Source organism: Lissotriton helveticus, chromosome 2_2, assembly GCF_964261635.1.
Source record: "Lissotriton helveticus chromosome 2_2, aLisHel1.1, whole genome shotgun sequence".
Lineage (NCBI taxonomy): Eukaryota > Metazoa > Chordata > Amphibia > Caudata > Salamandridae > Lissotriton > Lissotriton helveticus.
The window spans coordinates 189,218,489-189,242,846 of NC_136060.1; the positions used below are offsets into that span (position 1 = coordinate 189,218,489).

Sequence of the window (24,358 nt, forward strand, 5' to 3'; positions counted from 1 at the left end):
TCAGTGCAAATGTTTAGGCCCCCCCACCACCCTCCAAGAACAAGATAAATACTCAACTTAACGGTTCCAATCCTGGAAAAGGCACCTAGCCTCTAACCCTTACCAAAGTGATGAAATAAGATGGCTGAGATATGCAATACCAACATGCAGTCGTTACAGGCCTTTCACTGAGGCTGTCACAGCCATGATGTGTTTCTGCAAGGCTGAATGCTGCATAACAAACTGACAACGTTTCTTATATTATACACAGATGGAAGCCCTTTTTAATTAGCAAGTAATTATGAACACCTATTTAACAGCACTTGACTGTAATTACCGTTTTAACGGATATGAAAGCAGTAAGGATGCATTTTGTTAAATAAATGATCTGTATTGATTTTCAACAAATTGTACAAATAACATCTTTATGACAATGATCCAACGCCAGCATTACAATGACAGTAGCTTAAGTGGCTTAGGTGGGATATCGAGAAAATCTAAGACAGTGAAGATTAACACTTTGTTAGCTTAGTCGTTTCACATTTCTACAGCAAGGTTCATCTACAGTCAGTTACATGGGGTAAAAAGAAAAAGATCGCAGGTATTACATGAATCAATTTAACTGTATATGAATAGCCGAAGAAAATAAAAAAGAAACAAAGTCTCTACGTATTGGTTCGAGCATAATTGCACTTGCTGTGGAAGTGTGTCACAGGGCATCCTATGTGCGGTTGAACGGGTATGGCAACCCGCGTGGTGTGGAGTAAGAAGGGAGGAGAGCAGGGGTAAGGGGGGCTGGAGCGCAACATGCACTACAACTATGTATGTGTAGGAATGTGGTTCTTCAGAACTTAAAGACTGTACAGTATGCTGGGGCCGGGGTGGGGCGGCTAGCTTGGTCACCACTAGCGTCAAGTAGTCCTGCCATTGAGTGGGGTTCTGGCGTGGGGGTGCAGATGCTGGTGCTGCATTAGCCAGTTGATTCGTGTGTTCTGACACCAATGCCCTGCGGAGGTCGAGCAACCACGAGTGCATATTGGGACCCTGTTGCGCCTTCCATTCCATGGAGATTTTACATTTGGTGAGGTCCAGGGCTAGATCTAGAATTTTATTGAGGCCTTTGCGGGAGGAGCTGCATTTTGTAATTCCCAACAAGAAGGGAATGGGTTGGACCACCACCTGGGCCTCTGCTGCTTCCGTAAGTATTGCAGCTATTTCAGTCCAGTACAACTGAATACATGTGCGCGTCCATACCATATGCATGAATGTGGCCTCCGGATCCCGGCACCTGGGGCATATGTCAACGGCCTTAGGGTACATGCACGCCAGCCTGTGAGGCATCAGCTACGTATGATGCAAATAATTAAATTGAGTGTACTTCAACCTGGCATTGGTCAATATAATTTTAGGGTGGTTGATGCATTGCACCCATTGTTTGTCAGTGATGGTGGAGGCTAATTTCGCGACCCAATACGCGTGCAGTGCTGTTAGTGGGGGTGCATCGTCCAGTCTGGAAGAAGTGGATACTGCCATTATTGCGTGTCTGCCTCGCCTGTGCATCAGCAACGTTTGCAGGAGATGCAACGGGGGGGTTCAGTGCGGTCATTATCCCATGTCTGTAGGAAGGGGCATGTAAGAAATGCATGGAACATGAACAAACCCATTGGCACCTCAGAATTGGACATTAATTCCTCCAACGTTTGTAGCTGTGAGTCTACGTACATGTCACCCTATGTGTCCAATCCCCCTACCTTCCAGGGCCCAAGCTCCATGCGGCTGTGACAGACGAACGTAACCCCTGGACCTCTTACGGCAGACCAGGGGCGTATGGCTTGGTCCGGTTTTTGGGCATCACGTACCTAGTCCAGTTACGTCTGGCCGTCGTCATTAAGATGTTACCTCGTTGTTTCTGTATCATGGTGTTAGTGCCCGCCAGCCACTACAGTATTACAGATTGCTCCCAGGATATGGCCACTGTCACCAGTTTGGTGGTGTTGCTCTTGGCCATCCATCTCATTGGCCATTGTAGCTATGCAGCGGGGTAGTAACGTTCATATTTCGGTGCCCCTAAGCCGCCCTCCAATAGTGGCAGATATACATTATGAAGAGCCACCCTGGCCTAGGGTTCCCCCACATCAGGGAGACTATGAATGACTCCAAATCCTTAAAGATTCTCCGTGGCAGATGGTAAGGGAGTGTGGAGAAAAAATACAATAGACAGTGGACTACCAGCATCTTGGAAATGGCCACTCGTCCCATGGGGTACAAAGGGAGACTCAGCCAAAATTGGAGAGCCAATTGGGCTCTGGTGATAGGACGCCCCAGGTTGCCATCCATTGTGTTTGCACCTGAGTGATAGACCTGGACCCCAAGATACTTAAAGGTATCAAACGCCCACTCTAGTGGCGTATGCAGTGCAGTATGTCTTTGGTCAGGTGACATTGGTATCATTGGGAATACTACTGACTTGGACCAGTTGACTCGCAACCCAGAGACCTGTGCATGTTCGTTCAGTAGGTCCATTATCTCCTGCAGCATTTCAATCTGACCGCGTAGATAGATCAGCGCGTCATCCGCGTATAGTGACACTATGTGCCACCTCCGATCTGCATGTAAGCCTAACTTCATTACCCATTGACACAACCTACATGCCAATGGCTCCATGGCCAGGGAGAAGATTATTGGTGACAAGGTGCATCCCTGATGCATAATTGTCAAAAAAATGTAACAACTCAATCTTACAGCCACACTCAGCGTTCAACCAGATATATATGACCCACTCACAGAGTTTCAAACTAATTTTAACATATATGTTGTTTTATATATTTTTATTAGATTTTGCTATAGAAAGTGGGAAGATTTTGTTTTTGTCCTGATGAAGGTGGGCAGCTACCCCCATTGGACCCACCGAAACGCGTCGATGCTCTAACTTTGGGAAAACACCACGAATATATGACATATGCAAACAACAGCTTTTGATTATCTAGCTAGAATTTGTTTCTGCCTAAATCTTTGTGCATACAATTCACCTATTTATAGGTCTTAGTACCGTGGTGCTCCCTGACTTGAAACTAATTTTTCTTGCTGTGTTTTTGTCCCACATGCTGATTTATGTTGTTTAATGAAACGTTTTTAACATGTCTTTTATACTGTACAATGAATTTTTAATTATATAGCTCTTTTCGTTATAACATTGTTAATAAAATGTAAAGCTATCTTTTTTTAATTTTGCTTTTGCACTGATTTATTTTTCTGGTTCATAGTTTGAAACTCTGTGAGTGGGTCATATATATATCTGGTTGAACGCTGAGTGTGGCTGTAAGACTGAGTTGTTACATTGGTTTCCCAGGGGAGCTTTTTTCGTCAATTGTCTTTCGGTACCCTACCCCTGTGGTATATTTGGGTCCCTCTCTCTTTTTCCCACATCCCTGATGCATGCCACGCTCTATCATAAAGAGTGGGGAAAAGTGCGACCCGTCTTTACCCTGACCGGTTGTTTTTGATACAGCAAACGTATCCACTTTAGAAAGTTGGGGCCAATGCCAAACCCGGATAACACTGCCAGCAAGTAGCGCCAGCTCAGTATATCAAATGCCTTTTTGATATCCAATGACGCTATCCAAGGCATCGAGGGTTCTCCTTTCGCCCATTCCATCAATGCAAAGAGCCAACGCAAATTCAGACTAGTATTTCTACCCGGTATGAAACCGTTTTGGTCCTCGTGGACCAACATGGGGACAGCCGCGACCAGTCTATTGAGCAGTAATTTCCCTAGAATTTTATAATCGACGTTCAACATCGATTGTGAGCGGTAGGAGGCCATTTGAAGAGGGTCCCGGCCCGGTTTAGGCAGTACCACTAACGTCGCTTCTCGCAGGGTAAGTGGAAGTTCACCCTTTTCAAAGGCCTCGGTGTACATTCTTGCTAACCGAGGGGTTCATTGTTCGGAGTAGGTGGTGTAAAACTCCGACGGCCAACCATCTGTCACCGGTGTTTTGCCCGTTGCTAGTTGCCCGATGGCCTCTATAATCTTGTCCACCGTGATGGGGTCTTCCAGTAAATCATAGTGCTGTTGTGTAATCTGTGGGAGGTGAATTTCCACCAGGAACCTCTGTATAGAGGTAGAGTCGTTAATGGGAGGGACCGCATATAGCGTGGTGTAGTATTCATAGAAGGACTGGTTAATTGTTTCTTGAGTATTCACAGTGATCCCAGTGGATATGCGTATTGCTGTAATGGGATGTTGGGAAGTATCAGACTTTAGGAGCCACGCTAGCATCTTACTTGCTTAATCTCCCTCCTTATGTCTACGTGCTAAGTATGTCTTGTAGTCTATCGCACAGAGATCGTCTAGTGCTTCATGTATGCCTGGCAAACCTGGGCCAATGAGGGACCAGTCAGGGGATCAGTGGTTATGAGCTGTTCGCACCTCTGTATTTCTAGCTCATGCGTTTGGAAAGCGTCTGTCAGTGTATGACGGGTGCCATACATGGCTTTAATGCCTTGCCCTCTGAGGACAGCCTCAAAGGCGTCCCATTCCATCCCTACAGATGAAGCAGTGCCTGAATTTGTAAGAAAATACGAATCAATAGACTGTGATAGGGTGTCGCGATATGATGAATCAGCGAGCGCCGCAGGCAGCAATCGCCAGGTCTAAATCTCTGACCGCCTCACCCCCCAGGATAAACTTAACTGTAAAGGGTTGTAATCTGAGATTGCACACGTTAAGTAGTCTGCCTGCAGTATGCTGAGTAGGGCCTTATCCGAGCAGTATATGTTGTCTATCCGCGTATAGAGGTCATGGATTGTCGAATAATGTGAGTAGGTGCGTGTCGCAGGGTGTTTGCTGCACTATGTGTCTTGTACCTGCATATTAGTTACCCAATCTTGCATGTGTTGCGCGAGTTTAATGGACTGCGCCCCTGGCAGGGGAGGGGGCGAGCGGTCCAAGCCGAAGTCTTGTACCCCGTTAAAATCCCCGACCCAATATGTGGGCACTGTAGGCACTTTGTGTTGCTTAGCGCGTCCCGCCAAGCCCCGCACATTCCAAGTCAATAAAATCCAATCCCCGACTACCATCTATCCAGATATAAGAAAAATCACTAGTTGCAGGTTATAACTCATGGTTCCAGTCTGTTGCCGCGACCCCATCCCAGGCCCCCCGCATCCCATCCCCCATAAATAATAAAATCTATACATTATCAGCCCACACTTCCTGCAATGTTTTGGCAAATAGAGAGATCGATGTAAACAATAGAATTCACCAACATCCCACCCCCAGGCCGACTTGCCAGTGGGCAATTGGCCATCTGCACTGAATTGCAATTTGCGTAAACAAAAAATAACAATACTAACATAGGTTGTGGAATAGCGTCCTGAATAGATTACTGTAGGTAGCTTGAATATGAGAAGGCAGAGGGACCAAAGAGGAAAGTCGAGAGTTCGAGAATGGGGTTAACAGAATAGAGAGCGTCGAGGGAAAAGGGAAGAGAAAGAAGCATGTGCGAAAACATTAAGACAGTAGAGATGCTATATCAGCTACTTATCGCTCTCTGGAGGGGGCACAGCAGTGCTGAATGTTGCTGCCGATAGGCCACCTCACATTACTCGATCTGGCAATGTTCTAGCATATAATGAACAGTATATATAACATGGGCATTAGTGGGGTTCTGAATTGTTCAGCCTAGTGCCTTTGCAGTCTGTGGGGTGAAGGCCGATCTGACCCCTGACTGTGCCTCATACTGTGAGATGGTGAGGAGTAGTGTTTGGTCCATGGCCGTGCCAGAGTCCAATCTTTGGGAGGATGTGGGGCTTCCGATGTGTTCCGCTGTTTTTATGACCTGTGCTTGTTCCTGAGTCAATTGTGGCTTTTTTTGGCCGTGGCAGGCTTCCTCTGCCGCGACCCCTGCGAGGTTCCACCTATTTCCAGGCCTGTTGGGGGTCCGATGAGGTCGTGGCTGGCATGTGTGCTAGTCCTTGCTGGTCTATCCCAGCCCAGGCCTCCTCGGGATTGGCACAGAAGACGGGGCTATCTTTGTGGCGGATGCATAGCTGGAATGGGTATTGCAGAGCGTACTGGACCTCATGTTCTCTCAGGCACTTTTTGACCTCTAAGTAAGAGAACGACGACGTTGTATCGATAAGATATAGTCCGGGTATATGTGGACTGTGATCTCTATCTCAATAATTAAATAATCTTGCCACCACTGGTCTGGGAAAGTTGCCTGGGCATGGGGGGCTCCCCTGCACCCAGTGGGCTCTTTCGATCGAGAAAAACTTTGAGATCTTGCCTTGCAGGAGTTCCTTAGAAAACCAATCCTCCAGCTAGAGTTCCATGTTGTGGCCTTCTGCTCACTCAGGGAGCCCCACTTTACGCATGTTGTTCCAGCGTGAGCGTCCTTTCTGGTCCTCCACGTGGGCCCTCAGGTAGTCCACTTCTTGTTGGTGGGATTGCAACTGGGTGGTCGCGTGCACTGTGGGGCACATTGAAGCCAGTGTGGATTCTTTTTCTTCCACCCTGCCCTTCTGTTTCTTGCAGTCATCCCTTAGAAACCCTTTGTCTACATCCAACAAGTTGATTTTGGTGCCTACGGTGGTTTTAATACCTAGTATCGCCACCATCAGTTTGTCAAACCTGTGGGATTGATCGTTGCGGTCCCCAAGGGTTGAGGGCCCGGGATACTCCATGTCCTTCACACCTAGAGCCAAGGGTTCTGTGTCTGTTGGCTGCGATTGAGACTTCTCTGCTCTGGGCTTGTCCATCCCGGCGATGTCAGAACGCGGGAGCACGAGCCAAGATTACTGGTAGTTTGAAGGTTTTGGGGCGGACGTTAGCGTTGTAGGTTTCTTGTAGCCACCCAGTATTTCACCCTGGGTCATCAAGCCTTAAGTAGAAAGATCTAGTGCCGTCCAGCAGCAGGGTCCCTCAGGGTGTCGAGCATCCCTCACTTGCTGTTCGCAGAGATATCTTTAGTGGTGCACCACTGGGCCCAGTTTCCCCAGGTGCCTCTTGATAAATGGTCCGTCATGTTTGCAAGGATCATTGTGCCTTTGGGGCCCAATGATTGCGGAGGGGACCAAAGCTCGTATTGACAGTATCATTCAGTATGTGCCAACGTGGGGGGCGGTGTGACACATCTGGTTCGCGTGGGGACGTGTGCACGAGGTTGCAGTGGTGGTCAGGTCTGTGGGGTGTCCAAATGCACTCCAGGCAAGATCTTCGTGGCCTGCCCGGGACCTCAGTGTGCCCCGCTATCTGTATCCTTAAGGGGGTCGCAACAGTTACTCACTCCCCGTGAGTATCAACTCCAACTCTTCAGCCACGTGATTCAGTGCACCGTCGGCGGCTCCGTGGCCTCACAGCGCCACGCGTGTATGTGTTGAACAGTACATATTAGGGATGTAGGGCCAGTGTGTCCCAGGTAGACTCGTTGTGCCCCCCGTCTCGGGGGGTCTCAAAATGAGCTCCTACCTTCCACTGTGTCACAGCCTCATCAGCCCAGAGATGGGTGTGCTCAGGCGTAGGCCGCTTGGCCCTGTTTGCTGCCGGCGCCTCAGTGATCCGGAAACCCTCCCTCTCTGCGGCACGGTGCACCCCGGCAGCAGAATAGTGGGCAGCTCAGCCCGGTCCTCCAACAATGCAGGTACAGGCCAGAGAGCTTCCTCCGCTCTCGGACGATGCCAGTGAATTATCCGTATGAGTGGGCTGGAGTGACGTCAGCCTGTGCGGGTCGCTGCACGTGTAGACTGGGCCTCGGAGCTCAGATGAACATCGCAGGGCCATCCAATATTTAGGCTCTCTGTGGCCCCGCAGGCAACTCGTCGGCACCGGGGATCTCTATATTCGCTGCGAGGGTGCTTCCGCTGCAGGAAGCGTTGTTCATTTCTGACCAGGGCAGGTTGGAAACAGGATTTTTACGGCGGGCTCGGAGCTCAACTCAGCACGTCCGTACTCGTCACCATCTTGGCCACGCCCCCCCAGCAGTAAGGATGAATTTAACGTTTACACACAAGGTTAATGAACCGTGATTGATTTTTTTGTGTTGCCTGTCTCTCCCCCAAAATCATGTGTTCTTATCTGCCTAACAGGTTACAGTCCAGTACCAGTTCCTGATTTGCTGGGCAGCAGTCTGGCCCTGATCCACAAACCAATATGTGATGCTAAATATCCCCAAGGAAATCAAGTAATAGTGTACCTTTGGTAGCTTGCTGTCATGAAACTAACAAAATAAGGAAGATGTACTTTGATTAACTGGTTCCCTCCAAACATGTGGGCACAAGTTTGAATTTCAGTAACTAGTTAGAATGGGTCTGACCTACAGCGTTTTTAAATTTACATTTGCCTTTAAGTTAACCTGGAATTCATCTTTTGACTTAGATATAGCTTTGTACACCAGGGGCGGGAAAGGCTTGACCAGAGGCAGGATAACTTGGCTGCCCCCCCACTGAAAAAGTAGAAAATATAGTCCAAGACCGAGGTAAAGACTTGCAGCTGCAACCTAAAATGAGAAAGCAGATAGACTGCCTGCATGCCCCAGGCCTAGCTGTTCTCAAGCTGCTCTATTGAAGCTTTGTTCAACAAAGTTCTGCTAAAATTGGAGAATGGAGACTGCTGCCAAACAGGGTTCAAGAGTGTAACTACAAATGGCAGTGAGGTGCATAGGCAGTGAAGAAGCCTATCTCTCCTTCTGGTTTTATGGAGTAGAGCAAGAAATCATCCATGGTCTGTGACCTCCTTTGATGACTTCCTCCGCACTGTTTTCATGCAATATCAAAAAGCATGGTGCCAACCATCCAGTAAGGACTGGGAGCCTCCTGACATTCTCCCTTGTGGCTTGGTTCTCCCCGAACAGTGCCATCTCCTGCCACCAGCAGCCCTGAATGCACAAACACTAGGAAACATAGTAAAAACGACAACTAGGAAGAATTGTATTATGTGTTGTTTGCTTTATATATTGTTTTTACAATGTTCAAATAAGGAATACGAACAAGAATGAATTATGTCATCTGTCATAGATGTAAAGGAAACAAAAGTGTTGCTAAATTTAACCAATTAATACAACTGTGAGGTTTTTAAGGAAAAAAGTGAGAGTATGCTTAATCTTATGTAGAGGATTTAGGCTCTATTGTCTTTTATGTAATGTTATTAATTGTTTATACGTAATAAATAATATGTATAGTATTGTGTATTTTACTACATTATATTATATAAGTGTTTTTAAATGTTGTTTTACAGCCCTGATGAAGTTCTTCGTATAGAACAAAACACGTTGGCTGTTTGATGTACAGAGGCTGTTTGGCTATTTGGTGTACAGCTGTCGATACTACAAAGAACAATAAAGAATTTAGATTTTTCTCAACACTGGACGGACATTTGTATATCTAATGTTTCAAGACATTTTTCGTAGAGTGGTGCAACTTACAGTTGAAAAAGAAGAATTGTATTCATTTAAAAACTCAGCTACTGCGCTTTGCTAAATCTCGCTCCTCAGTTATCGTGTAAAGTCTTAGATGAATATATAGACTACTGTGGCAGACAGAGACACACAAATCCTGCAGATCCACACCCATACCCTTCCTGTAATGTGGTTAATTTGTTCATGTTTACACTGCCTTGATATTTGAATTCATTTGTGAGATACATTAATGGTCGGCCACACAGAAAACCTTGAAAAGTGATCCTCGACTGTTCAACCTTGCTACCTTCTGAAATGAGGAAACGGAACTCTTCACACAAAGTATAACAAATGTGCTGTCAGGATTAGATCCTTTGTCCTGCTGCTGCTTTTCTTCCGAACTAGACCAAGGCCTGGGATTGTTTGTGACATGTTGTGCAATTACCTTAGAAGAGATGGAGGCTACCTGTCTGAATAAGCAGCTGACTGCATGCACAAGGAGAGGATGAACTAAACCCATTGTGCAACTGACTGGAGAAGCTTTGAGGAGAATGTTTCAATTGAATGAGGTCAACAAAGAGTTACAAAGTACCCACAGCCCAGCTGGTCAAAAGAATTAATAAGTGAAACATCTGAGTCTTGAAGCTTGAGCATTGCCTATGTTCGAGTTGACAAAACTTTGACCCATCCCGTACCTGTCAGGGTGCCCCTTCCCAGGACTCAGAAGGAACTGGAGAAGGTTCACATTTACACCCATGGTATAGTGTTTGTTCCTTTGACTAGAAGATGTATCTTGATTCCTGAGCCATTACAACAATCTTTCCCACTTGTACGGTTCTAGAGATGTCAATGTTTTAAGTCAACGTTGACACCCTCAACGTAAGTCTTGTTTCTAGTAGTTAATTATCAAGTCATTGTGTTCAGTACGTGCCCTGCTACCAACAAATTCAAACTGTGACTAGTACACTTTGAGATATTTATCTCTATATTTTAGGCACCCCTAGACACTTCATAGTGGGTGCTGGTCTACTAGTTCATCTGCTGCATTTGCAAGACTGAAAATAAGGAAAGAAAAAAAGAGTACACCATTGGTTTTTGGACTACAATAAAGTAAATTTGGTCTTGAACTAACCCCATATATCACCACTAACTATAGGCACTGGATGTGGACTGCATCAGTTACGTTTTTGCATGGGTTCCTTGTTATTTGAGTGGTGGATCAATCCAGTGAGCTGCCCATAATTGCACCAAAGGGTGCCGCAGTACATGGACTGGTCCAGAAGGTCCAGACTATGTATCATTAGCCCAAACCTGAAGAAATTTTCATGTAAAGGTCTCTGCAAGAAACAGACACGCAAAGAGCTCTGAAGATCCTTTGGTAGACCTCAGTGTAGCCCCATAGGTAAGTGACCATAAGACCAAGATAAAGAAAATCTAGCATCTATAACGTGGAGAAATTAAAACCGTTTGGACACGTGTTTTTTCTCAAATTTAGGGAAAAGTCCTAGAAGTTATAGCGCTGACTGGACATTGAAGTTATTGAAGCGATATTTACTGGGTCATGTTGCATTTGAGTTTCTAAATTCAGCCACCTCTGTGAGTAGCCATGACTGCTTGCGCTCACTGGCTGAATCAGGTACCCAAAGGGAGTAACTTGTTTATCTAATTTCAGTCCAAAGATATTGTGGCACTGCGATACCAGTGGAAAACAACAGTATTGAAACAGGACACTGCAGCACCGTGTTACATCCTGAAAGTCTGCATTTAAATGAGATGGTTTATATTATGGCTATAAAAATCAATCTATAAATACTACCTATTTACAGGAATCAAAAGCACTTGTCACGCTAGATGTAAGGAAGGCTAATATTCTTGAACTGCACTTTAGAGTAAGTACTGTGGTCTGGCAGACACATAGTCCTTGTGAAGATACATCCCAAGTAAGATATTAATTGCAGCCGTGGTCCTACCTGATCGAAAACTCCTATCTGATAATGTGTTGCTATATTATTATTTGATTTACTTTCATAACAACTGCACTAATGCTTTCCACAAACGCAGAATTTATGTAGTGCCCTGGTAATAACAAAGTACATTTACAGAGCTAATGTCAAAGGGAGAATTAATGTTAAAATATGACTTGTACTCATTAACACTAAATAGCTTTTAGGATCTCACAACTGGATTCAGTCGGTACTTTTTATTATTCCTGAAAGAGAGCGAGCGATCTATCAACTCGATTAGTAAAGTAAAACCTTTATATGCCAGAAGCAATTATTCAACAGCTAATAAAGTGCTGTGAATCTGCTCAACATTATTAGCAGAGTGAGCATCTTCATGACCATGGCACAAGTGAAGGTTTGGACCTAGTCATCAGTTCCAGAAATTCATTACCATCCACCAGCTGCTAGCAGAGGGATGTAATAAAAAGTATCACCAAGTTAGGACTTATTTGAGACAGCCTAATTGCATCGCAGAGTGGTGCAGAGATTGGAACAGTCACCTGGTCCCTAACGAATAGGACTTATTTTAGTAATGAGAGAACTGAGGAAGAACATTTGGATAATCAAAGACTGTCAAGAGGTGAACCCAGATCTTCTAAAGTGAAAAGGACAGAAACAGTGCTCAGGATCACTTCAAAGTGAAGAGACAAAGTACATAGAGGGCAAAATCGCATTCCACCTACTCGCTGCTAAAGTAATAGGAAGCAGACAAATAAGTCTTTATAGTGATCAGCTTTGAGGAAGGCTCCTCGCACAAGGTACCTCCTCGGGCAACTAAGCCCAGATGTCAACTCCAAGCACAATAGGTGGAGAAACTAAATCGGTTATACCTTTCTTTGGTTCTGTAACTTGGGAAGGTCACTAACGTCTTGAATGATTATTTACAAAGGGAACGGACCTCAGTAGCTTCACTGTAAACAATTCAGGCACTGGGCTTTGGGCATATCCTGCTACACTGAGCTGCTGACACCAAAGGTGCTGACTTTGGCAATAGGGAACCTTATTCGAGTCTCGACATCCTGTGATTCTGGGCAAATCATTTAATCTTCTGGTGCCTAAAAAATTATTGTGGTCTTGTGCAACGTAACCAGTGCTCAGGTACAGCACTCCAATACCTTCTAGAAGAATTTGCGTTACATAGATCTGCCACTCCAAAAGAAAAACCTATCATCAAAATCCAACTCATGGTTCTAACTCCAACAACTATCATGCAGTTTTCAACAAAAGCTTGCATGGGCATGCGGCAGAGTCAGAATGACCCAAGCGAAACCATATATGTGAATACATGCCATTTTTGTGCCATTAATTCTTATGCAGGGACTTACTTAGTAAATACATCAAACAAATCAATTCTATGTCAAACGTTTTTGAGAGCTGAAGTGAAAAACATTAGAAGATAATTCCGGAGAGCTGCTCTTCACAATAAAATTAACCCAGGATACACAGCTGAAAAAAGTAAGCACTGACCCACATTATGTTTTATAAAATCCTTGACATAGGAATTAACTGGAGAAAGATAGGGTTACTTTTTCCATCGCTACGCTACTTGAAGTCCACAGACACCTTCCCAACATCAATTTGTGGGTATCCAGACCACCTAGTAGCAGGGATAACCTTCTTTAGTTGTTTGAACATCGGGTACTTGAGTGTTGATACTGCATGCACATGCGTACATCGTATGTCGAACAATCCTACCATTGCTCTCAAGTGTAAAGGGCCTGCAAAGGGATGTAAAAAAGAAAAAAACCACTCCTAATATTCTGTGAAATTATATAAAAAGACATATCTGACCTTCATCTACTCTCACATAGGCCTACCCTCAAGTGACAAATTTCATTTTCTCACCGTTTATTAAAATTAATATATATATATATATATATATATATATATATATATATATATATGTATATATATATATATATATATATCAGTCAACATTTTGTAGCCTTCTGTGGAAGGAGTAAGTGCATCCCATGACTCAGTAATGTATGGAATCCCCTTTAGCAATTACTTTCTATAAAAGTTTTACGTATCAATCTCTCACATCACCTCTGAGGATTTCCGGCCCACTCCATTCAAAACTGCATAAGCACAATTCATTTATGCACCACCCTTTTAGGTTAAGTAGCACCAGCTCAATGTGGGTGAGGGATGGACTTTGTTTGACTTGGTAAATACAACCATTCGGTCGTAGGTTTACAGTTGTATTTCTGATCAAGGACACTGTCCAGTTGAACGATCTTCTTTTGGAGAAGACTTAGCAGTGGAAAGATCGTGTCCCTTTTCTCACTGTACAGAGAGGAACTGATAGTGGACTCAATGATTGTAAGGCATCCAGGTCCTGCTGCTGCAGACTGTGTTTAAATCATCACATCGCCACCAATATGGTTGACCTTTCGCACGAGGTTCTTGCGATGTTTAGTTTTCGCTAAACATGGTGTGCATTCCAGTTAAAGAAACCCCATTTTAGTCTCATCTGTCCAAAAGATATTACTCCAGATGTGTGGTTCATGCAGGTGCAGTCTTACAAACACAGGTCAAGCAGCAAAGTTATTTTAGGAGTGGCTAGCTTTGCAGAAAAGCCATATTTGTTCCATCCCTCCCTGAATATTTACTGTATTGACATAGGCCTGTAGATCCCTGCATGTAGCTTTGGAGTTCTCTGTAATTTCTAGCACATTAAATAGTCTAATATTGATGTGATCTCGGTGGGATACCCGCTTCCAGAGGACTGCAGATCTCTATATGTAGCTTTGGGGTTCTTTGCCCCTTTGGGCATCATGCATTCTGACCCTAGGGTGAAGGTGCTGAGATGCCCACTTCTGGGCAAATGCCTAGAATTGTAAATAAACTTTCTCACTGTGTAATGATGGTCTTCATATTGTTTAGAAAATGCATTGTAACCCTTCACAGACTAATGAAAAGCAACAATTCTTTCTCTTAAGGTGTCACATACATCTTCTGACCAGGTATGATATGTTACGACAAACTTGAATGTTTCAGATCAAACAGACAAAGTTACTCGTTGTATATGCAGGTTGGAGGATTTCCTGATGATCATGTAATTGTGATTATTGTTTAGCAGACTCTAATTGTAATTACCTTCTTAACTGAAACAACACAGTAAGAGTGCAATACCTTTCCAGAAAAGGCTTCTTCCCAGCATTCTAAAGCCAGGACCAAAGATGGATGATCAAGGATGAGCAAGGACTAGTGTTCTCACATATGGTCCCAGTGTTCCTTCAGATGGAGCTGCAGGGTGAGTGTGTACAAACTGGCGTGGGACAAAATTTCTATGCAGGTTAACTGGAGTCCCAGAAAAATCTGTAATTGCAAGGATATCACCCTCTCTGGAGAAAGAAAGCCTTTTTCCAGGCTGGAGCCTAAAATCTGCCCTATGAACTGAACCCTTTTTGGTGGTAACCACAAAGGATTTAGGGTGGTTCACTGAGAACTCTGGTCTTATGTACTAGGCTAAATATCCCTGGACACCGATCAAATGAAATATGGGTACTAGTAATTCTACTACTATCACTGGAAGAACAGGAACAAAGGTTTGCCTAGCAGCAAGAGCAAATTAATCTGAATGGAACTTCTTAGCATAGTCTGCGACTATCTCAACAGTTAGGCACACAAACAGCATTACTAGACTTCAGTTAGATACTACTGGTACAGCTTATGGCCTGTAGAATGTGGGCTGGCACTATAAATAAGGAATAGCTCATGTTCTTCTACCAGAGCAGCTGCACAAATGGAATACAGCACATATACCCACACCGCAGTTAGCACCTATTTGGTTACGGAACTACACCCTACTCTTTGCACCTCATTCCACAGAGAGACTGGCGTGTACCCAAGGGGTTAATACACATGATAAAACTACATACTAAATTATCATTATATGAAATTGCCTACATTTTACCTTTCCACACAGTCTGAGAGCCTAGAGGTCAGGTTAGAAGCTGGTGCATCATGCCCTCCAATAGCATAAAGGAACCCATTCCAGGTAGTCACTCCTACTCCCCCTCGTCTCTTTGACATCTGCGAACAGAGAGTCCATTTGTTCGTGTGTGGATCAAAACACTCTACAGACTTGAGACAAGAACTGCCATCCCGACCGCCAACAGCAAAAAGTCTGCCAAGAAAAATGAAACAAAAAAATTATATTGAAAGAGTAAATATTAATTATTAAAACTGAAACACAAGTTGCAAAAACACACTTTTATGCATTACCCAGCATGTCAATTAATTCAGTAAGTAAAGTTGTGAAAACTGAAAGGAGTCATAAATTACAATGAATCTAAGCGGCTAACAATATTGTGTATAATTTTATGAAACAGTCACTTAAGACCAGATCATGAACAAAGTTAGAAAGGAGATTTGTGTAGACTGTGGTCTTTACATTTCTGACATTCTGGCATACACCAGCCATTTAGTTTTCCTAAGCACAAGTCATAGAAATCCATGCTAGATCTAAGCCTGGAAGATCTGGTCGTAACATCATTTACATACAATACTTAGAAACAGTAAAAACTGTTATGAAGAACTGCATGAAAAGACGATATTAGCATTATTACTTTATGTTAATGTTTGTCTCGTATCTTAACAAGAGAAATAATTTTCCCTTTGAAGAACTGTTTTTACTATACCACACGAAATATGGGGGTGATTAGTGATCACCCCAATATTTTTAAAGGTCTCAATATCTGTGTGCATTTTCAGCAGGAAACTACCGGCAAAACTGAAATAAATAATTATAAAGTTTGACTTTCCAGTTGTCCACAAAAACACAATTTATGGCTCATCGTTGCTACTGAAAATAAACATTGACAACAATATTAGGTCTCGCCCATGAGACCTATTGGCTTTGTCAATGCTTGTTTTTTTGCCACCTAGATGGCAGCCTGGCGTGCACATATAGTGGTCATTTTAACAGGATCTTTTTTAAGCATAAGAAAATTCATTTAAATATGGTAGTTCCAACACAAGTGCATGGGCATCTGCACACATCCATGAAAGGATTTTCTTAAAACATACCAAAATAAAGATAGCCACCGCGGATGGATGCGTACTCGTGACGGTCATGTGTTAATATATTTTCTTATGCATTATGAACATCCATTCAAAGATCGGCATGGCGAATGTGCTGGTATCAGCGATGGCCAGCTCTGAATGGATGTTCTTAAAGCATAGGAAAAAAGACACAAAGATGTCCACAACAAAGATGTCCACATGCAAGCACTGACTGCCACCTTGCAGAAGCTGAAAAAGAGGGGGCTGGGAGGGGGGGAAGAGAGAGAGGAGAGAGAGAGAGAGGAGAGAGAGAGAGAGGAGAGAGAGAGAGAGAGAGGAGAGAGAGAGAGAGAGAGAGAGAGAGAGAGAGAGAGAGAGAGAGAGAGAGAGAGAGAGAGAGAGAAGATAATCCCTCACATTAACTGCAGTGCAAGGTCTGATGCCAGCTGGAATAGGATGCATACCATTCATTCAAAGCATAGTGAGAACGAAAGGTTCCTGGGGTGGACATTCGATTCATGACATTTATAGAGTGCACAGCTATCTCGAAGAAGGCGGCCCAGTGCTAGCGGAGAGCTTATAAGTAAAAAGGGCCAACAAACATTACACACCCATAAGACAGGTGTCAAAAAGAAGACATTTAAGTTTAAGTCTGAAAACTGATTCGGGGCACTTGGAACAGATTGAGTATGTTAGATCTTAGAGCTCTGGGGGGGGGGGTATGGCTTATGCCTTCTCCTCAGGTAAAGAGGGCCTTAAACTGGATCCTCTTAAAACAGGAAGCCAGGAAGACTGGCAAGCACAGGGCGAGCTTTAGGATAAGGCGCACAGAAGAATTGTGGATGATTTAGAGCCGTTGGATTTAAAAAGCCGGTAGGGCCAAACATAGACTATTAGCGTAGTCCAATTTAGACGTAACCAGAGCGCGGACAACAGTTTTTCGGGAGTTCACCGGTGTGAGGTTGAGCATCCTTTAAAAGAGATCTAAGGGAAGCAAAACAAGTTGTGGAAAGAGACTTCATTTGTGGCTCAAAAGTGAGATTAGCATCGACTTTTAACCCAAGGTTTCTAGCCATCTGTGCTGGGGGGAGCAGCACCTAGTTCAGGTGCCCAATACAGACTAGCTCTGGGAAGGACTTGGTGCCAAAAAAAGGACAACAAAAAAGACAAAGGACTAAGAGGAAAGCCGTCTAATCAGGAGCAGGGACGTGAGAGAGACAAGAAAGCCATCCAATCACAAGTAAGGGGCTTTCTCATAAGCCACTCTATGTATTGTATTCTTCACAATATGTCATCAGCAACAAACAGGTAACACCTAAAGAAACCCTCTGATCTTTTTATAGGGATCACGTGATCTCTGCTAATTGATTATTGATTTTCCAATTTGAAGTGATCAAATCCACCTTAGCTTTATAGTAGCAAGCCTAATGTTGATGAACAAGTTACTTACCTTCAGTAATTCTTTTTCTGGCAGAGACTTCTAGACACAGATTGCTCACCTTTTAAATAGATACCAGAGCAGTACCTATAGGAGGTGGGCTGTGAATTGGACTCAAATGAGAAAGTCCTGCAGAACTGAGCGGGCAAAGTGCCGTTTTTGTCAGACTGGGCTGTCCAGACAATAGTGCTACGTCAACATATGAAGAGACGCCCACGTAGCTACCAGGCAGATGCCTGGGACAGGACGTCCATATGCTAACGCAGTGGTAGCAGCTTTGGTGGAGTGACCTTGCAAGCCTTCTTTGCCAATCTTAAAGCAGAACATAATCCGGCTTAAGATGGTATGTTTCTGCATAGCATTGCCTTTTTTGGCTTTGGCGAATCCCAGAAACAGTTTTATCCACTCAGTGGTCTTTGGTACGAACGATGTAGAAACAAAGCACTCTTTTGATGTTCAAGCAATGCAGTCTTTCCTCTTCTTTAGATGGGTGAGGCTGATTTGGAACAGCGTCACAACGTTCGGTAGAAAGGTGGTTCTAGCTCGCAAAACCAGCTTATCAGGGAAGAAGGTGGTCTATGGTGGAGGAACACAGAACCTGAAGCTCACTCACATGCCATGCAGAGCTGATGGCAATCAAGAACATAGTCTTAATGGTGAGAAGAGGCAAGAGACTGATGTGGAATGGCTTGAATGGAGTACACATTAAATAAGTAAGGCCAAGATTGAGGTCTCATTGGAGCATCACAAATGGAGAAGAGGGAAACGTGTTGTAGCCCTTTCAAAAATCGCATCATAGCTGATGATTTAAACAAAGAGGACTGATCAGGTAATTGTAGGAAGGCTGAGAGGGCCGGAAGATATCCTTTAACTGTGCACAGAGCAATGCCATTGACAGGTGAGAGACAAAATAATAAAACATCAGCCAATTTGGCCTGGAGAGGTCAACCTGGCAAGTGCCAAACCAAACCACAAACTTGTCACAATGACAGGTGTATACAGTTTTTTATCGAGGTAGAGGAAGACTGACACCCAAAACCTCAGATGTGCTGCCACCATCACTTTTGTGGACATCCGAGGGATGCTGATGAGACCAAGGGGGAGCACCGCTTACTGAACATGCTCCTCTCTCACCATAAACCACAAGTAGCACTGATGTGCTGTCAGGATGGGAATATGGAAATAGGTGTTCTGCAGGTCCAGCGGCACCAAGCAGTCTCCAGGGTTGCGGGCAGACAGAACTTGGGCCAGGGTGAGGATTATAAATTTTTCCTGGAGAAAGACCTCAAGTGGTTGCAGGTCTAGAATAGGCCAAAGACCTCCCTCCTTCTTGGGCACCAGAAAGTATCGAGAAAAACAACCACTTCCTACCTCTGGCACGGGCATCCTCATGATAACCCAGTTGGGCAAAAAGGCTTGCACTTCCAGCCGCAAAATGGAGATATGGTCTTCCATCAGTCGTTGGGTAGACAGTGCAAGGAGCTGCGGGGACGAAAGGAAGGGTAAGGCATAGCCTTTGCGAACAATCTGAAGGTCCCACCTGTCCGATGTGATCACTGGACAACCAGGATAGAATCAGCGGAGGCTGCCTCCCAACAGGTGGCTGTGACCTTGTAAGCGTACACTACAGAGGTTTGGAAGGTAGGGCTGTAAGGGGAGGTCAGGGTGATGCGGACTGAGCGATATGCAGACGTTGGTAGCAGGGATGGTGGGCACCACAGCCTTTCCCACGAAACTGTTGGGTTCTCGGCTGGGGAGGGACAGGCTGTTAGTAAGGAATACCTCGTCCAAAGACACAAAAGGAATGTTGAAACTGCTGCTAGTGATGCTGGATAGAAAAGCTTAGAGAGTGAGTGGTAGCTCTACTGTCCTTGAAATGTTCAAGGGCAGAATCAGCCTTGTCCCTGAACAGGAGAGTCACAATGAATAGCATTCCCATCAGGAAGGACTAGACATCACCTGAGAACCAAGGTGATTGCAGCGATGTATGGCAGAGGATATCAACACTGGTGCCAACAACTTGCCCAAGAGAGTCGGTGGCATCCAAGCAACAATGAATTGTGAACTTGGCTGCATCATGACCATCCTGAATGGCCTGTGACGAAAAAGGGAGACGTCCTTCAGGAACACTATTGCCACAGAGACCCAGAAGGCATGAGTATAGCACCTCATCAAGCAGGAGGCGTTAAAGGACCGCAGGGCCAAACTGGCAGATGAAAAGAAATGTTTTCCAATTGTCTCCACTCACTTTGATTTCCTGTCAGGGCAGTGGTAGAAAATTGTTGGGTTTGGTCCGGAGGAGATCAGAAGCAACTCGTCCTTATAGACATCAGTGGGGGCTTCACTCACATCGTTGTTTGACAATGTATTATTATACTAATAGTGAATAATATTTCATTATTCACTATTAGTTTAATAAAAAATGGAGAACAAATAGCTGGAATATGACTTTCCCTGGCAGCTGAGGTAAGTTAAAAAAATGCTTTTAAATGTATGAATGTTGTGTGTATGCTTGCAGTTTTGAGTGTGTTTATGTAGGAGAGTGTGAGCATACGTAGGCAGTGTGTCTATGTGTGAGAGTGCGTGTGTATGTATGAATGAATATGTGTGTAAGTATAAGCATATGTATGTGTAAGTGAAAGTAAAGGTCAAAGGGCACTTCCGCTATCCCTGGGGTTTTGGTGAATTGACGTCTATGAGCTGGGCCATGGGATTTGGCAAGTTGCAAGCTGACAGGAGGGCCGGTACAAGACTTAGCCCAAAGCCCCTAGTAGTGTGTCTGTCAAGGCCTCATTAAAAGGTCAGAAGCAGTCTTGCCAGGATGTAGGACTTTCGTCCTGATGCTTGTTTTCACCTGCATGGTGGGGAGGTGAAGGTCAATGACTTCAGCCGCCTTATGGATAACCATGGCATAGGATGCAGATTCTTCTGTGGCTGGGCTAGGAGGGGAGAAAAGGGTTGACTCAGGGGAAGTGTCCAGCCACTAGCGTCTTGCAAGTCCTCATTCCAATTGTCATCAGCATAGGGCTCAGCAAACTCATCACCCTGGTCATACTTATTATCACATTCTGTTCCAAAAAGAGAATGTAAACAGTGTTACCTGCCTTGTGGTGACAGGAGTGAAGAAACCAGGGTCGGATTTGGCTGTGATGTCGCTCGACTTTGGACCGGCATTGAGTCCGCATTGGAAAGGACAACTGGGGCCACTTCTTTGGGCAACGAAGTTGGCATCATCGTTGACATACCTGGAGTGGGTATGAGCATCAGAGACTGCGTCAGTACTAGAGCAGAGGACAGAAGCGGCTTAAATGGTCCAGCTGGTGCTGAGGGCAAACCTGCTGGAGGTAATACAGATAGTAGGCTTCTCAGTTCCATGGTGCGCCAAAGGGAATCGGTAAAGAACAGAAGCACAGGTGAGCGAACACGATGTGGGGCGTTATGGCTGAAGGTCTCAGAAACTCTGGTTGTGCCAGAACCAGCAGCGGAATCAGCCCTGAAGTGGCCCAGATTTGGGAACTGGTCTGGTCCACTGGCGCCACCCACACACTTCATCAGAGGATTGAGAATAGTGCGAAGGAGCAGAACTCGGATTCAAATTCTTATAATTCTTGTGTTTACCTGAGGAGTGCGACGAAGACTGGCCTGAAGAGTGGCTCTATCGACTCTGGGAACAGGACCGGGAACGAGTTTTGGACTTGGAGCAAGAATTGGAGCGGTCACGGTCCTGCGTCTTCTTGTGCTCGGTGATGTAGAGTTTCACCTTGTGGTCCCTGATGGCCACCGGGTTCATTCATTGACGAGCACTCTCTGCGGATCTTGAAGCTGTGGTACTTCGATCCCAAAACTCACAAGCAAATCTGGTAGGGATCTGTCACAGACATTTATTTGTGACAGTCCTTACAGGGCTTACAACATCCCTTGCACACTGCGGAAAATTTGTAAGAAAAATTGCAAAAAGCAGTCTCTGAGAGAAGCACCGGATCCCAGTCTGGAGGCCTGGAAAGAAAGGAACTGACGTCAGCATGCTTGAGTGGCGCTTATGTGGGCCCCGCACGTCACTTCCGAAGCTGCAAGGTGCTATCTTCCAGCACGCAGAGGTAGTACAGAAAAGTTACTCGATCCAGTCTGACACCTGGAGAATATTCAAAATGTGAGGAATCTGCAGCTAGAAGTCTCTATTAGAAATTAAATATTCATTAAAATTCTGGCGTTTCAAATACTAGATAAACAGAAACACTTGGATGTAGCTTGTGAAACATTTTTGTAGCAAATTAATGCATTTCCTAAGTATAAGGTCAGGGGTCCCTGAATAAGGGCCAAATTGTGTTCCTTTCCTTGATTTAATAAAAATGTCACTTGTGTGTCTATAGAATACCTCTAGGTGGCACTCTCGCTTTAGTAATTTTGAAAGTTAAAATTACAATGAAGCCTAGAAAGAAGATTACACTTGCAAAGAAACTATACATTATTTGACGTCCAGTCTTCTAGAAATACAGACATCAGCAGCTATTACACCAAACAATGAGATGATCAAAGGAGAGAGTAAGGGTTTGTCCACAAAACCGGTTCTGGACCAGGATTACTCCTATTCCCCTAGGGCAAGTATTTTAGAAACAAAAAGAGGAGTATCCCCTGCAGATTATAAAGTCAATAGTCTGGAGGGTAGACTGGATGGCATAAAAGGAAAAAATCTCCTTTTATTTAAAACCCCTCACTCACCAACCTGGTGGTGACATGCTTCATCATCGGGGTCCACCCTGGTGGCCTAGCGTCACCAGGGTGTGCTTCGACACCTGAACTACAGTGGAGCGGGTTGTGTCTGTAGGTGCAAAAAATGAATTATGTTAAAAATTGTCCTGGTTTAACTCAAAGAATAACTTTATTATAGAGTAACTGAACAATGTTTAAAAAATAATTGCGAGATGGTAGTGGGCAAGTTACGACCGGTTCATCTCTATATGTGTTGGTATGTGTTGGTCGACATGTTTCTACCAATGGGACAGTGCCCGGTTTCTTCAGGACCAAAATACAGGTGGACAGGCGGTGTGGGCCCCCTAAAAGGCTCACCCTACCCTGATCCCCTGTTTAACCCACCGGCAAAATTGCTAGGGGTGTGAACGCTCATCTGAATAAGTGAGCATACAAAAGAAAAAAAGTAAAGGAGACTGAATAGAGAGCTCTAGTCTGCTTCATCGGACAGGGCGTAGGCTCTTCGCATCAGGCGAACATATTAGTTTGCAGGCAAAGCGATCGGCCAGTAACCTACTGCCTTTGGTCCTTGTCCGGCTTCTAACTTGCCCACTACCATCTCGCAATTATTTTTTAAACATTGTTCAGTTACTCTATAATAAAGTTATTCTTTGAGTTAAACCAGGACAATTTTTAACATAATTCATTTTTTGCACCTACAGACACAACCCGCACCACTGTAGTTCAGGCGTCGAAGCACACCCTGGTGACGCTAGGCCACCAGGGTGGACCCCGATGATGAAGCATGTCACCACCAGGTTGGTGAGTGAGGGGTTTTAAATAAAAGGAGATTTTTTCCTTTTATGCCATCCAGTCTACCCTCCAGACTATTGACTTTATAATCTGCAGGGGATACTCCTCTTTTTGTTTCTAAATTACACCAAACAATCCTGTTGAAATAACAGGTCACCCTAAAATATTACGCAAGACGGATCCACCAGGGTTTGCGGCGCGGTGCGTCCATAGGGGCGTGGGGGTGTAGCCCCCCCAGCCCGCAGCCGCCCGCAGGAGACACGTGGGAGAACTGACAATGCATGCCAGTCAGCAGGACGTCGGGAGGCGTCATGTTGATTGACATGATTGTCACCAGGCAGGCAGCAACACGAGTGCGCATGCGTGGGGACGGAGGGTGAATTTTTTACCCGTGCCCATGCATGCGCACTTGTGTTCGTGCTTTTTTGAGCATGCCCATTAGGAGCCCTTCGGTCTCCTAATGGGCGTGCTCTGGGCGTAGAGTAACCTGTGCTCCTGCAGCACCAGGATTGTCTGAAATATGGAAACAATTAGTGCGGACATGGCAGCCTGTTGACACCAGCTGTGCAAAAGAGTGACCACACGCAAGTAAGGAGGAAAAAAGTGTTTTGACGTGTTTTATTTGTTTAAGATGCCCGAAAGCACTGCAGTGCTGAAAGAAGAAAAGCGTGCAGTCTTAAGTAAAGAGTGCACCCTGTACGGATGTGTGCAATGTGGCTATTAATCAACTGTAGACAGTGTGAAAAAAGTTCAGTGGGGATGTAAATCACAAACTTATAGCCAGTTTCTCGCAGACTCCTGTCAGGTCAGTTTTCCTCCAAAGAGACCACGGATGTTTACAGTAAGGGTAAAATGAATGTGAATATATTAGATGGTGGAGTTGGGGGACCCAGCTTAAACGTGATTGGCCAGTTTCTAAGAGCCGCAGCAAAGGAAATTGAACAGGGAGAGTGGGTGCATGGATGGATGCATGCATGATGGGTGGATGGATGCATGAATGATGGATGCAGGTTGGATGGGTGGGTGGA

The 24,358-nt window shown here is 44.8% G+C and overlaps 1 protein-coding gene across 3 annotated transcripts in view; it reads right to left on the reverse strand.

Annotated features, from left to right (window-relative positions):
- Positions 1–24,358, reverse strand: part of KLHL5 (kelch like family member 5) — a 506,424-nt gene that overhangs the window by 15,582 nt on the left and 466,484 nt on the right. For all 3 annotated transcript variants that reach the window (XM_078678331.1, XM_078678330.1, XM_078678333.1), the window contains one exon: positions 15,300–15,512. In XM_078678331.1, the coding sequence (XP_078534457.1) occupies positions 15,300–15,512 (213 nt within the window). The remainder of the gene's footprint in view (positions 1–15,299; positions 15,513–24,358) is intronic.